Source organism: Phaeoacremonium minimum (assembly GCF_000392275.1).
Source record: "Phaeoacremonium minimum UCRPA7 unplaced genomic scaffold PA7_03_scaffold_480, whole genome shotgun sequence".
Taxonomy (NCBI): domain Eukaryota; kingdom Fungi; phylum Ascomycota; class Sordariomycetes; order Togniniales; family Togniniaceae; genus Phaeoacremonium; species Phaeoacremonium minimum.
In genome coordinates, this window is record NW_006921382.1 from 122,863 (window position 1) to 137,945 (window position 15,083).

Sequence of the window (15,083 nt, forward strand, 5' to 3'; positions counted from 1 at the left end):
ACCTGTTCAGGAATATAATGGCCCGAATCTAGGCTGTGGCCTTCAACTAGAGTTCCTTCTTCTGTTACAGCACGCCACTCTTTGATTGCGTCGAAACACTTCTCGATGACCCCATGCTCTCCCCACAGTATTCTCAGTGGGCTTCTTACTAATCTTCCATTAGCCAAGTCATCTTTAGCTTCGTCTAAGTCTAGACTTGCGGCAGCTCGATAATCTTGACACATCGCATGTACAGTAACAGGGTCCTCGAGACCCTTGACGTAGAATTCGAAGCACTCTGGCTCGAATATTTGTACGCCATTCTTTTGGCGACCACCCATAAACATCTGTGCGAATTTTCGAGGATTTGAAGAGAGAACTGTTTCGGGTAAAGGTTCCTGCTGAATCAAGAAGAACCAGTGAAAGTAGGCTTTTGCGAAATCAAAGTTTGTAGCCGAGTACATGGCCAGCGTTGGACATATGTCCAGGAGAATGGCTTTCCGGACACGATCTGGATGGTCGACGCACAATTTATGCGCAACCCGCGCCCCGCGGTCATGGGCACAGACGAAAAATGATTTGAAGCCGAGTTGATCCATGACCGACACGCAGTCTCTGGCCATGGCGCTTTTTACGTACGCAGAAACATCTCCTGGCTTGGAAGAATCCCCATATCCTCGAAGATCAAATACCACGACTGTGTACTTGTCCGTTAGCTGAGGTGCTACGCGATGCCAGATGTGGCGACTCTGTGGAAAGCCATGGAGCAGAAGAAGAGGTGGAAGAGACGACGAGGAAGAGCCGCTCGATAAACCATATATGGAAACCTTCGGCTCTTGTTGGGTTTCGAAGGTGAAAGGCTCGAATCCTTCGAACATCGTGGAAACCCGAAGGAGTTGTTTCGATAATGAATTTATCGTGTCTAGAGTAATGTGTGCCGATTTTCGAAACCTGGCTTTGAATAATTACAATGTCTCATTCAGTAGGTGTCTTGCCAAGCCCGAACGTCAGTCGAGAGATTTCTGATCAGAGGGGAAGCAGGGTGATGGTGATAGGTCAACTCGGGAAGTGCCTCCCTCGCAGCTTAGGAAGCTTTGATTGGTTACCTCTGTCGGATTTGGCCGCCCTCGGCCATACCTCGATGCGGTTAGCCCTGGATTAGTGTCGCCTAAAAGATCACCCGATATTGCTTTCTTCAACACCACTTGAGCTTAGATCCTACAAAATAAAACATCCGACACCTCTTGGTCCGATCGGTAGATTGTCACACGCCCTCATATGGTGGAGGCCCTGATGCTTATGTTGTTCGTCACTTGTTGACTTTGTCGAGGCTTTGAAAATCGGGTAAACGTCTCCCGACTTCCCACTGATGGCATCTGTGCGTGGCAAAGCCGCGTGTGACGGCTGTCGTTCGAGGAAGCAAAAGGTACTGGTCCTATATTGTTCCACCACTTTTTGTCCAATGCTTATCTAACATTTGTTACAGTGCGATGAGAAGAAGTAGGATTGCGTCTATTTGATAGCATGATACTATTCACTAACCCATCGTGGCAGGCCAGTGTGCTCCCGGTGTCGAGGACTCAATCGGCCGTGTATATGGCCAAAGTCCCAGAAACGGTATCAAATTCAGTAGCTTGGGATTGAAAAGATTGAGTCTGGCTAACCAAAGAAGCGGCCCCATAAAGGGTTACGTAGAAACTTTGGAATCGCGCCTTGCGGTGACGGAGAATGCTCTTCTGCGACTTCTCTCTGTAGTAGATGAGAACATTATCGAGTCAGCATTTCAGAACAACGATAGGTCTGTCCGATATACTCCAAGGCTATCAACCATATTTTCAGATATGTCTGCCGGTCCTGTAGAAGCGTCAAAGGCAAGCCTGGTCGCACATTGGAGAGACTTTCCCTTGGAGACCGCAAACGAGGTCCGGCAGTGGGCTGAAGAAGTCATGCGAGATCAATCAGCCTCATCAGCAGAGATCAGTACCAACCGAGAGCAAGACACGTTTCCAGTGCCGCCCATAGTATCACGGCCATCAAATCAAAATGCTGCTGCCCTGCCAACACATGTCACATCCCACGACGAAGCGTCAACGGAAGGGACATTGATAGAGGATACCAGCGCTTCCATGCCTGAATGGGAAGCATTGTTGTTTCCTCATCAAATGGAAGAGCCATCTTCGAACACCCAGCACATGTCTTCCCGGATCAGCTCTGACCAGTTGGATGACAATAAAAAGAACACGTTCACGTTATCAGATGACTTCAAGAAGCAGTATATTTGGTAATGACCGTCTCGAAAAATGGCTTTCAATCCTTTATATCCGTAACACCTTGGAAAACGAGGGTCAGGAATCCACAAAGAGCCAACTTGTGGCGAAAAAGGCTGCTCCTGAAGATATCTCTTTGACGTTGGGAGACAGTGCCGACCATCAAATGGTTGGGCCCCCAGCCCTCGTGGTTCGATACCAATTTTAGTATGCATATGCAAGGCCACCTTCAGACGAGTCCCTGCGAAGTTTGCGATTGGTTGCCATCAACCACAAGCGAAGTGCCCACGCACACATAATACATGCACCCGCGAACCCGGCCTCTGCTCCCATCGCCATCAAATAACGGGGGCCGTCGGCCTTGGGATACAAGTATGGCGTATAGATGTACGACGCATTGGCAACCATGTTAACAAAGCTAAGCGAGATGGCCTTCTTCTGCATTGTTTGACCCAGAGTGGCCGACACCCATCCAAGAATGCACGAGTTAACCGCGTATACGCCAACGGCAAAAAGAAAGCACGCCACGTATCGAGCAGCAATGTTGAGCGTTGACGCAGCGATCACAAAACCAGTCAAGGCTAGCCCCATGCCGAAAGTGATATGCCAGGTCCTCTCGTTGAAGCGGCCTGAGCTAATACCGTAAAGTGGACCAACAATGGCTGATACGACGAAAGGCGGGCATGTGAGAACTAGAGTCATAGTATGGTTGAAGCCAAGTGTGCCAACCACTGTAGGGAAGAAATTCGTGAAGCCATTTGCGGAGAGATGCAAGTTCTGCATGAGAGCCAAGAGATACAACCGAGGATCTCCGAAAGCTGCTTTTAAGCTGTCAATGCTACTTGTTCGGGTTGACTGCTCGACTGTATCGCGGCTAATACGCGCGTGTGCCAGCCGGCGTTCTTCCTCAGTCAACCAGGACGTTGTGAGAGGGTGGTCCGGTAGAATGGGGATTGCGACAAGAGCAGTAATGACTGTGACGATGCCCTCGATAATGAACAGCCTAGCAATACACTATTAACAGAGCCACAATGATATGCGGTATCTAAAGGCGTGACTTACCATCGCCAACCTTCAATGCCATGAGCACCATCAATCGTAGCAAATGTAGCAGCAGCTATCAGTCCAGAGAATGCTGTGGACAAAATGTTTGCCGAATATAGTATTGCTAGACGCGTGGCCACCTCTTTACGAGTGTAAAAGATAGAGAGAAGAAAGATTGCCCCAGGATAGACTGCAGCAACACGGCATTAGTTTCACTCAGCGGTATTATTAAGAAGTCGGGTGTCGTACAGGGGGCTTCAGCCACGCCAAGGAAGAACCTAACAAGCAAGAGACCAATATAATTATGGGTTGTTGCTGTGAGGCCAGAGACCACTCCCCACAGAGCCATGCAAATACCCATATATACTGATGGACGGACTCGATTTGATGCCATGAGCATGTTAGAAGGCAATTGCATCAAGAGATATCTGGCAAAAGTTAGAGTCACTATCTGGCGGAACATATATATTTGGAAATACTAACCCGACAAATAAGATCGAGATACAGGTATTATATTGGCTACCATGCAACCCCAGGTCCTCCTCCAAGTTATCCAGCCTTGCAGATGCGATGGCATTGCGATCGAGCTACTTGGCATTAGCGAACTTATTCGCAAATATTTCGTTATGGAAGTGTTCATAATTGTTCTCACTCCATCGTTCGTGGTTACACTTACGTAGTTCAGGAAATACATAACGCAGAGCATTGGAAGTATTCTGCGATCAAGCTTTCTGACCAAGGCAATTTCGGCGGGATCGGTCTTTGCCACAGCTCCCGAATAGTCGCCTTGAGCAACAGGCTTTCCGACATCTTTTTCTGGATCTCTGTAAACCAACTCAGAGTCGCCAGCTCCGTTGATTTCGACATGTTCGGAACCAGGATGCAATGAAGAAGTTTGAGCCATGACGTTGGTGTTATTGGGGGGTCTGGAACATAAGAACTCGTCAAAACACGAGGGACCAATGCCTGAAATACAGCTTGTACGAGGCTGACCCTGCCCTAGTTATCCAAATTTGTTCAACGATAACTTTGGCTCCAGGTTAAAAGATGAGCCGATAGGGGTTGGGGGATGATGCGGAGAATTGGGGTCATGCCATGGTCCGGGGTTAGCATTTGCGGGGGAGGCTTGGCGGGTGTCTTCCATGCTGCTGAACACGTAACAACCGGCCAATGCATTTTGCAGTGTCTCAATCGCTCAGTCCAAGCTGTAACAGTGATAGCCGAGTGTCCGAAGCTGCAAGAGATTGTGCTATCATGTCCCATTTCATTTGAGTCGTTATAGAACGACAGATTTTTTTTAAGTCGAATAACCAAGCGGACTGCTGAAGATAATCACTCCTCAAATTCTCAAGTAGAACATCCTCGTGAGCATTGAAGCCATAGACAATACTAGATGTACATCACCCTATAATGTGCAGAGAATGACGTACGACCATAGCTAGAAGTTCAGGTTGTTCCCAAAATATTGCACATACGCATCGAAGCCGGGATTGCTAAACAAAATTCCGGCTGGTTCGGTAGGCATGTTTGAGTCCAGAGATGGCTGCCAATCGCCACTTGCTACTTGAGTGGCATCAAAGCCAAAGTCCGGTCCAGTATACTCCAACACGGGCTGCCAGTCTCGCATATCTGAGAAACTTGTTCCAAGTGATAGACTGGAGAGCTCAACAGCATTTAGAGGCTGAGTAGGGAATGCAATGCTAGTTTCCTCGTTATACCTCCGACGTTTGCTGGGTGATTCCTCGTTTTGTGCTGCTGCAACGTGGTGGTTTGACGACTCGACGACTGAAGCACCGGGACGTGAAAGCCCAACATTTCTAGAAACGTCGAACTGCGATTGTCGGTATTGGATCCCTTGCGCCAACCGATCAAGTAGCATTTTCAGCGCTACGCGGCATTGACGGGCACTGGGCCACCTAGAACCCATCCTATCCAACGACTCGAGGCATTGATTTAGATCCCTATGAATGCCACGTAAACAATAACGTCCTAGACAGATATGGCAGTCTTGTCCACTGGAAAGGATTACCTACACTCTAGCTTTTTCAAGTGGATATAGCTCGAGAAGGCTCGAAAATGCGATGACTAAACCAGACATCCATATTGCAGATAGTGTTCCAGGCCAGGCCATCGGAGATGATCCTCCTCGGTGAAGGTTTAATGCCAGTATCGACCGACCGCAACCGAGCGCAGACTGTAGGCTAGATTGAAACTCGACAGTATGTGCTGGTAGAGACAAAAATGGCCGGTTGATTAGGAGGATAAGATAGTGGTATAGCATAGCGAAAAAGGAACCGAAGTGTGCTTTCATATCAGTGTCATCTTCTGTCGATTTATCCTGAAGCGCCGAAGGGAGACTGTTCCACCATGCATGTACCTGGTATGTGATTTCTAGTACCTTGTCCCATGTGATAGAGCGTTTATGTATCGACTTGTGAAGCAAATCCAGACTAGTCCCTAGGAGGCGGGAATAGGTGACAAGATATCCTTGCACGTATTCACCTGCTGCTTCTGGGCGGATCGTGTGATGGTGCGCTGGGCTTTGGATATCAGGCTTTCTCACCTCAAGTCTGGCGTCTTGTTCATTAGAGTCAGCTATCCGAATAGTGGCGGTCTGCCGGCGATTCGATTGCCCTGTGGGCAAGTGTTCTTGAACTTCATCTCCTAGATCAGCTTCAAACAGGGAGTTCTGTTCGCGAGGCTTCACCGGTTTGTGTAGCTCTGGCATACTGGGAGTGCAGACATCAACCTCGTCGTCCCTGATCGCGGTGGGATGCCCAAGTGCCTGACTAAGAAAGCGATCCAATATGTACGCCGACCAGAATACCCTCTTCCTGAGATCGCACATAGACCGAGGTAGTTGGACGAAACGAAAGGGGCACCTATGGAATCCGGTGTGGTATAGCATCCTGACCAGAGTCCCGTGTACGGTTGATGCTGCCCTCAACGACATCACAGTGATCAGATACAACTCCACTGCTAGCAAGGCTTGAAGAGAGCGGATATCAGGTGTAGTAGACAGATTGCCAAGTAGTTCCATCAAGGCCGTCGTAGAATGTATTCGAGATGCAAGGTCAAGTTCATCTGAATTGCGCGATGATGCTGCGATATTGAAGATGCACTGAAACGTAACCGCCCGAACCAGCCTCTTACCCGAGGTGAGATGTGCCGAGCCGCCATCATTTGTGTCGGGTCCGTAGAATGCATCTACCTCACCCCAGAATGTCGGTCCGTGAAGAAACGGAAAGAAAGGGTGCCAGTCTCGGAAGTATCTCATAAGCAGCTTTTGAACCTTTGCCACTGGTGGGGGACATCCCAAGCCCGCGCAAGTAACGCCATAAGAACGAGCTTGAAAGACTCCCTCGCCTGTGTCGATGCTGGTTGCATTTGAAACTGAATTGTTCTCGAGTCCCTGGGTCTGCGCATTGTCCGTCGTGGCAACGTAACTATGGGCCGATCCTGGGTCGGGAGCTGAGCGCTCTCCTGGCTGTTCTGTGTCGGAGCCAGCGGATGCCGCCGCAAAGGCGCGAAAGACAGTGTTGACGAAGAACACTCCGCTCGCGCTCCCAATGAACTCGCTCTTGTCGGGATGGAGAGCTGCAAACGAGCCAATTTCGATAGGAGGGATCGAGGCCCGTCCTAGACTATCACCTCGCGACAATCTCGACATTGAGACTGTCGACGATTGCACTATTGGCAACAGTCCCAGTGTGCTTTGCTCAGCGTCCCGGGCAAGGGTAGCATTCAGAAGGTTCAAATAATTGGGGGCTTGCGGGCGGACGTGACGTACTCTATCCACTAATACTTACTGCAACATGAGACCGCTTTTCACAGCTTAGCGCTGTCTTCAGCACGCGAACACCAGACAACTGCGTAGGTAATTCAGATACCTGCCTAACATAGAGAGGCGGCACCTTCTTAGCCAACTCAGCCATTGATCAGGATCATATATTTTGACTAACACACAGCATGACTTTGATCTAGTCTTTCCCCTATTACGGAAAGTCGACATCCATGATGTAATATGAGTGATCGTTTCACTTTTTCTATTCGCTGTGCGATCAGGTACCAAGTTATTTCTTCACCTTTTCTGAAACCCATGCTGCACATACTCCTGGATCAAGGCTGAGTGAAAGCCACCAACCATGACGAGGCTGCCATTCACTCAGCAAGGTGCACGTCGCGCCGTGCAACTCAGATTTGATGCCTCATGCATCGATCCGCCTGCTTCGCACTGCCGGATATTGATATGTCTCGCTTCACCTACGAACCTTTGCCGGACTCGACGACGCAGATCCGGCTGCTCGATCTACTACCGGGGAGAGGATGGTCGCGCATCCGTTGCCGCCTTCGAGCAGTCGACCTCGCCAGCGCCAAAGGATCCTATGAGCCTCTGTCTTATTGTTGGGGAAGCCAGAGAATGCGAAGGGAAATTCTCGTCAATGGCATGCATGCACTTATTGGTCGCAATCTCGATGACGAGCTCCAGTGCATGCGACGAAAGGAGGAAGTGCGCACGCTTTGGGTCGACGCGCTCTGCATCAACCAGCGCGACGTCCAAGAGAAAAACGCACAGATTCCACTCATGACACGCATATTCGAGAATGGCGCGCGCACAGTGGTTTGGCTTGGCCGGGAGAGGTTGTCCACGGCATCGGCTTTTCGCGTCGTCGAATCTCTTGCCCACTTTGCTGAGGAGCATCCTGGGCATCGTATTGATCCATGGGACTGTAAGAAGTACCGTCGCCATGGCCATACTAAAGAGCTGGGCCCGCTAGAGAGGCTTTTTGAAGCGCCGAGGCAGGGACAGGTTGGCCGGGCCCTGGAACGTTTGTTTGATCGTGCATGGTTTAAACGAGTATGGGTGATCCAGGAAGTTGCTGTCTCGGAGAGGCTGACTGTTCACTGCGGAAAGTATGAGACTTCTTGGGATAAAATTGAGAAAGCCTATTATATCAGTACGGAAGGGCTCGATATTGACGGAACTCTTTCGCATCTGATTGAGCAAAGGGCCGCCTATCGCTCTTCGGAGGCGGCCTCAAGTCTGCCCTCGATCATTTGGCTTGGTTCCTTAGCCAGAGCTACCGATACTCGAGATAAGATATACGCGATGCTGGGCCTTGTCCAGCCTGGAGCAGACTGTGTACCTGTCACAGTCGACTATAATATCCGACCAGCAGAAGTGTTCGAAACATTCACTCGACAATATCTTGAAACATATCGCGATTTGGGCATATTGGCTTGTAGCATTGGCTGCCGCGATCAGGAGGGCCTGGGTCCCATGCCTTCATGGACCTGGAGACCGTTGTCGGGGGACACGGATTTACGAGGAGACGAATTGTTCGCCTGGAGCCCAGTAGCTGATCCTCTCGGCCGTTTTCAAGCCAGCGGTTCTTCCTCTTACTTGCCGTTGTTCAAGGAGGATGGGAAACTTCTAGGTGTTCAAGGATACGAGATCGACATAGTCACAGAAGCTGGAGGAGTGATACAAGACTCAAAATCTCGTTATGCGAGTGGGGTGGATTCTCTATTAGTCAGTGATGTCGTGACCTATCTTTCATGGCGACGTATTGCTGGCGTAGATGATGGGGGTTCCTACCGCGATTCCGAAGAGCCCGTTGCAAATGCCTTCCGTCATGTCATCTGTCCCGACGCCATTGTCGACTCATCGGAAGAGGATCAAGATGCTATGGAGCAATTCGAAACGTTCATATTAGAGAACTTCGGCTTTCTACGGAGCGTCCCGTCACCGTTTCGACGGCTTTGCGGAATCATCAAGAGTTTTCAGCTTAATTACGCTCGAGCTTTTGGCTCCAACGCTCTCTCAGTGTTAGATTCCCTTTACGATGTTATGCCTTTGCCCAGAAGAAGGCTGGTCAAGACTGCCTCAGGGTATTTCGGTCTAGCACCGAGGCACACAAAGATTGGCGATCTAGCTGTGCTTTTGGCTGGCTCCAGAGCTCCGTTCATTTTACGAAAGAGTGGTCAACGTTATATGATTGTTGGAGATTGTTACTTGCACGGTGTCATGAGTGGTGAGCTATGGGATATAACGAAAAGCAAATCCATCTGGATCGAATAGGAGTTGAAATTTCTGACTTGCAAGGTGCTCACTGCATTTGGGGCTGGGATTTGTTGCTAGGTCATAATACGGAAAGCTGCAAATGCTAATCATACCTCGTTACTGATAAGGAGCATATACGAAAAGTTCACATATGAAATCAGTTCCCATATGTAAATCCATAAATCGTCCTCCAACGATCTGTACACTAGACGCCGACACGCTTTCAAAACAATCTATGAGATGCCACAGCCGACACTACAGCAGTGATCCATGTAAGTTTCATCGCAGCAATTGTCCATAGTTTCAAACTGAACAGCCTAGTGAGGGATATCAGCATTCCATTCATCTTCTCGGTTCTCACCTAGCTTTCTGATAGGGAGTCGTGTCTCAACTCACAAGGATGCAGCAACCGCAGACCCCTCCAAACTTTGCATAGTCTTGTTGAGCCCACGCAACACAGCACGACAGGCAGTCTCGCCAATCATCCGTACCAAACGTGTTATTTTGATAGAAAATGTCCGAGCTCGAGTAGTTCGCCGCGTTGCAGCCAGGCAGCGCGGTTGCGGTCGGGAGGGTAGAAGAGGATGTGGTCGTCGTGGTGGACGGCGCAGGGGGCGTGAGTTGTTGGAAAGTCTGGTCGACGAGCTGGTTCACCAGGACGTGCACCTCGAGTGTGCACAGTAGGTCCAGGCCACCACTTCCGGCACCTAGGTTCTTCACGAGGCCGTCTTCCCCTTTCCCGAGCATGGCGGCGAGCGTGCCATTCAGTGCAGCTATGGTCTGACCTTGGGAGAATTGCTTCTCAACGTCTTGCAAGCTGTCCATTGAGCCGGATCTCAAATCATTGACAATCGATTTGAATGCTTGACGTGATTCTGTACAAGCTCCTTCGTCGATATTATCTAGCATCTTGTACCCAATTTCTGCTAGCTTACTAGTTACTGTGTTTGTTGTTTCTCTGATTGTCAGTGTTGGGGCCTCGCCTGCATCGAGTTGGTAGAGATTTGCCCATGGCCAAGACATTGCTGTGGCTGGTAATATCCAGCTCAATAGGATCAACATGACCAGCAATCCTTTCATGGCACCAGATTCCATGTAGAGAGGGCTAAGTCTCCGAGCGAACGATGTTGCTGGCGGCGTTACTGAGAACGCTGGGTCTGTGGAAGTCGTCCTGTTTGCAGAGGGCAGGATGCCTGCGGCGGTAGCACTTTGACAAGCTGCCGGGTATGACCCGTTGAGAATGCGATCTGATTCTATCACGAGGCGCGTGGCATTCGCAACGACGACATTCTGTGAGGTGATGCTACTGCAGTTGCTTGTAAGGCCAATGGAACTGCTGTACGCGCTACCAGAGCAAGCGCGACTGTTCGAACACGATGCGCCATCCTTCGTCTCGCTACACTGAAGGGAGAAGGGGGGGTTGTTGATGAAAGCTATGCATTCTGGCCCACTGCACGTCAATGTGATGCCTGGTCCGTCAGTGCTATTGCAATATGTGGCATTCAACGAATTTGCCATGTTTTGGACAACTCTCTATCTGTACCTAGGTATTCACTTGTGGAGAGTCCTAATGCCGAGACATCAGGGGCTCATAAAGGGGCCACCCATTTTCTGATATATATGTTACATGGCTAATAGACCATGCCATTACCGAAGCGAAGCATCATGGCGATCACCCTTCACCCCTTTTGACGAAAGCCTTATCACCGACTTCTTGGCATTGCGAAGGTGTGAGGGAAAAGTCTGGGAGACAGGAGATAGTGTAAAGTCGCGGGCTCTTTTGATTGGAAGTTCTAGGCTGCGGCTGAAGTGGCGTTGGCAACAGGGCAAATGATCAATGCGTGCGATGAACCTTGGAAGCTTTAATTTGCCCCAAGAAAGAGACTATCGATAAGCTTAACTGGATCTGATCGGGCGTGAAGTTTTGACACTTTGATCAGCCACCCAGGGAGCCCTTCTGGGCTGGCATGATCTGATTAGCAAGTTCTGGCCAGAGAGCGGCAAGGCAGAGCACATGGCGGAACAGAATAGAGCTGGACCGGCGTCCATTGCTTAGCCCACGTTGTGGCTGGCGCTGGTCGATGTGACTGGACGAGGTTGGTTCTAGGCCGAGCAGCGCTTGGTCTGTCGTCAAGAGAAGCTTAATAGTCCCCAATCCTTGGTGATTCCCAGGGCCTGGTCATTGGGCGAGTGTAGGCTGATCATGACCCTGTATATCCTTCCTAGGGTCAGGGTCGAATTGAAGGCGGGGCCAAGGTACTTGGTCACTGGAGGGGCTGGAGCGAGACCATCTAGACGACGTGATGTATTGTCTATCCTAATTCTATTGCCAAACTCTCATCGCAGTCATACTCTTGAAAGACAGCGTATCTAGCATCATGCTTCCAGCGACATCAGTCTTGTCATGTCCATCATATCGGCCAACGGATCACCGTGCCGCAGTTGGTATCTTTGAGCAGAGAACAAAAGCATCCAACGACATGGAAATTTGCAATGAGCAGCAAATCCGAAAGAGCAAAACGCCCGAACTCCGTGTCTCTTTTCCTTCTTCTACCCCCTCCCTAATCGATATCCTCTGCTTCCCAACGATTACTCCCTGAAGAAACCGATAATATGCTGAAAATCGGTCACCTTGAGCGAGTGGCGCGGGTAGCAGATGTAGATTTGCTCGCCGTACGCGCCGAATTTCTGTCGAAACTCGGACTTCTTGCTCAAGTTCAGCGTCTTGACGACGGTATCGTAGACGTTGGACAGGAACTTGGCCCGCACACCGTGCAGATGCGCACCGGGCGTCAGGCGCTGCGAAACACCCGCGCCGAAGGTGACCGGGCCGGACAAGCCCGACAAGGCAAACTCGATCAGCGTCTCGATGGTGCCGTTGGGCGTGCCGGGGAAGTCGAGCGCCCACTTGAGCTGCCATCCGTAGCGGGGTGCCAGGCGCGCGAGGACCACCAGAGCGAGGACCTTGCCATCCTTCTCGGCGGCGAAATAGCGGCGATGAACCTGGTCGATCCAGGGCCGCACGTCCGTCAGGTGGACCTGCTTGCCGGCGATGCCCTTGCGGGCGTTCTTCCACGCCTCGATGCTCTCGTCCGTGCGCTTGATGAAATCCTCGTTCGGCCGCACCTCGTGGATCTTGATGCCCTCGCGCTCGACGCGGCGCGCGTGGTGCCCGCTAGGCGTGACATGCTTGTCTGCGTCGACGCGCTGCTCCTCTGTGCAGGTCAGTGTGCGCCAGCCCATCTGCTCGCCTAGCACGCGCTGGACGTAGTCGGACACGAGCATCCAGACGGGCGTCATCTTCAGGTCCTTCTCGACAAACTCGAGGAAGGCGCCGATCACATCGCGGTACTGCTTCACGTCGCAAAGCGGGTCGCCGACGACCATGACGAACTTGTCGCGCTTGTTGTAGCCGACAGCAGCACCAGTATGATGTCTCCAGATCTCAAATCGATCGTCCAACCAGGAGGTATTTGTAGCATCGCCATAATTGGCAATCAGGTTCTCCAGTGGTGGTAATTTGCCTTCGGGGTGAGGCTTAGTGGTGTCGGAATCGGGATGCGGCAGACTGGGCGAGCGCTCGGGAAGAGACTTGGGATCGCGGTAGTACATCGTGCCAAATCTGACATCACCCAAGTTTAGGAAGAAAGCCACCACTCGCTCCAGACCCAGACCAGCACCACCGTGAGGCGGGGCGCCGAGATCGAACGCAGACAGGTACTCCTCCATGTCCTCCTCGGGGAGGTTCGCCTTCTCCAGGCTCTCGCGAAGCTTCTTGGGGTTGTGAATACGTTGGCCACCACTGCAGATCTCCTGGCCTCTTAGGAAAATGTCGAACGAGTTCGTCCAGAAAGGATCGTTCTCATCGGGGTGGGTATAGAACGGTCGCGCGCTGGCGGGGAACTTATCGAGGATGTAGTAATCGGTCTTGTACTTCTCCTTCACAAGTTCACCAAGGCGGATCTCATCTCGGGTTGAAAGGTCCTCCTCCTCGACATCGCGCCCATCGTCGCGCAGCATCTGGATACCCTCCTTGAAGGGGATGACAGGGGTCTGCTCCAGCCACTGAAGGTCCTCGCTCGGCCAGCGCTCTCGCACAACCTGGATCTCGGGCATCTTGGAGATGGCGGCAAATATGGACTTGAGCACGCTGTCGACGGTGTTGATAACCTCGTGATAATCGTTTGTGATCTCCATTTCTACGTCTAGACCGGTGTATTCGGCCAAATGTCGCTTGGTGTTGGAGTTTTCCGCGCGGAAAACGGGACCAATCTATGGAATTGTCATTAACCTGCTTCTCAATCAGATATCAATGCTTGACTCACCTCATAGACCCTCTTGAAATCGGCCGAGATTGACATCTGCTTGTTCAATTGCGGGCTCTGTGCTAGAACGGCTCTACGACCAAAATAGTTGACCTTGAAGACCTCTGCACCGCTTTCGGCAACAGCTGCTTGCAATTTGGGGGTGTTGATCTCGATGAAGCCTAAGTCATCGAGCTTGCGCCTGTACTCGCGGAGAATGGCAGCGCGAATGCGGAATAGCGCTTGGTTGGAGGGATGGCGGAGGTCTAGGACTCGAGCGGTCATGCGCTTGTGTAGAGACTCCTGGTTCATGTAGTAGTTGTCGAAGGGTAGGTCCTCGGCGGCACTGATCAAGTGGATGGAATAGACAAGCACCTCAAGGTCGGGGACTCGCGCGGACTTGACAGGCTCAATTGGCTTCTTGAGCGTGCCGGTGACTTGGATGAGAGACTCGGGGTGCAGGCGCTGAACCCATTTAACCATGTGAGGCGTGCAATGCTCGCTCGTCATGACGCCCTGGATGGAGTGTGTCTGATCGCGGAACAGAAGGAAGTCGAGGGCAGCAGAGATGCGCCGTTGGGTGTGTATCCTGGCACGGAAGGTCACCTCGGTGCCCTCTGCCATGTCGGCCAGCTCCTCGATTCTGCTAAGCTCGAGGGGATGCGCCGGGTGCTCATCTGCCTCTCCATACCGAGCCTGCGTCTGCTCATCCTCCTCTTGCTTGGCCTTCTCGTCTTCTAACCTTCGTCGCTCGTCAATCTCGCTCTGGATGCGCTCGCGCTTCTCTGCCTTCTCCTGCTTCAGCCTCGCCCTGTCCTCGCTGCGACGAGAGCTGAAAGAGCCGCTGGACTTTGCGCTTCCCGAGCCGCCCCTGGCGATGGCCAACGCTTCCTTCATGGCGCTGCCCTTGGCAGGACCGCCCTTGATAGAGCCATTGGGCGTTGCCTCCGGGGGCGAGCCGCCCTTTGGGGTGCCTTTCTGTGAGCCCGCCGGTGTGGAAGCCTTCGATCGCGGCCGCAGCGGCGACGAGGCGATGGCCTCGCGCAGCTTGGCGAGAGTGCTTGTAGACATGACGTTCGAATATGCGTCGCTTGGCTGTGTGGCGCAGTAGTCGTAGTGCTCCCGGGAGTGCGGAGGCGACGGAACTAGAGGAGGCAACCCCGGATGATTACTGTCTACGTATGATTTTGGGAAGCTGGATTGGTGGGAGGGTTTGTGTGTGCATGTAGAAAAGGAGGAGGGGGAGGGGAGGGAGGACTGATGTCAACAACAGACGAGCAGACAAGCAATTTAAAGGAACGCGACCGAAAAGCTTGAAAAGACTGCACAATCAATCAATCAATCAGTCAGCAGGATTGGATTGCTGCATGCTGCACACTCTATTCTCGTACTCTACTCGTAGTCTACCGGTACTCTACTGCGAGT

General features: G+C 51.5%; 1 protein-coding gene across 1 annotated transcript; it reads right to left on the minus strand.

Moving 5' to 3' along the window:
- Positions 1 to 11,943: 11,943 nt before the first annotated feature.
- On the minus strand, positions 11,944 to 14,729 carry UCRPA7_6626 (putative aspartyl-trna synthetase protein; the record flags this gene model as incomplete). The annotated part of the gene is made up of 2 exons (XM_007919163.1): positions 11,944 to 13,626; positions 13,680 to 14,729. 2 exons carry the CDS (start codon positions 14,727 to 14,729, stop codon positions 11,944 to 11,946), a joined length of 2,733 nt encoding a protein of 910 aa, XP_007917354.1.
- Between the last annotated feature and the right edge of the window lie 354 nt (positions 14,730 to 15,083).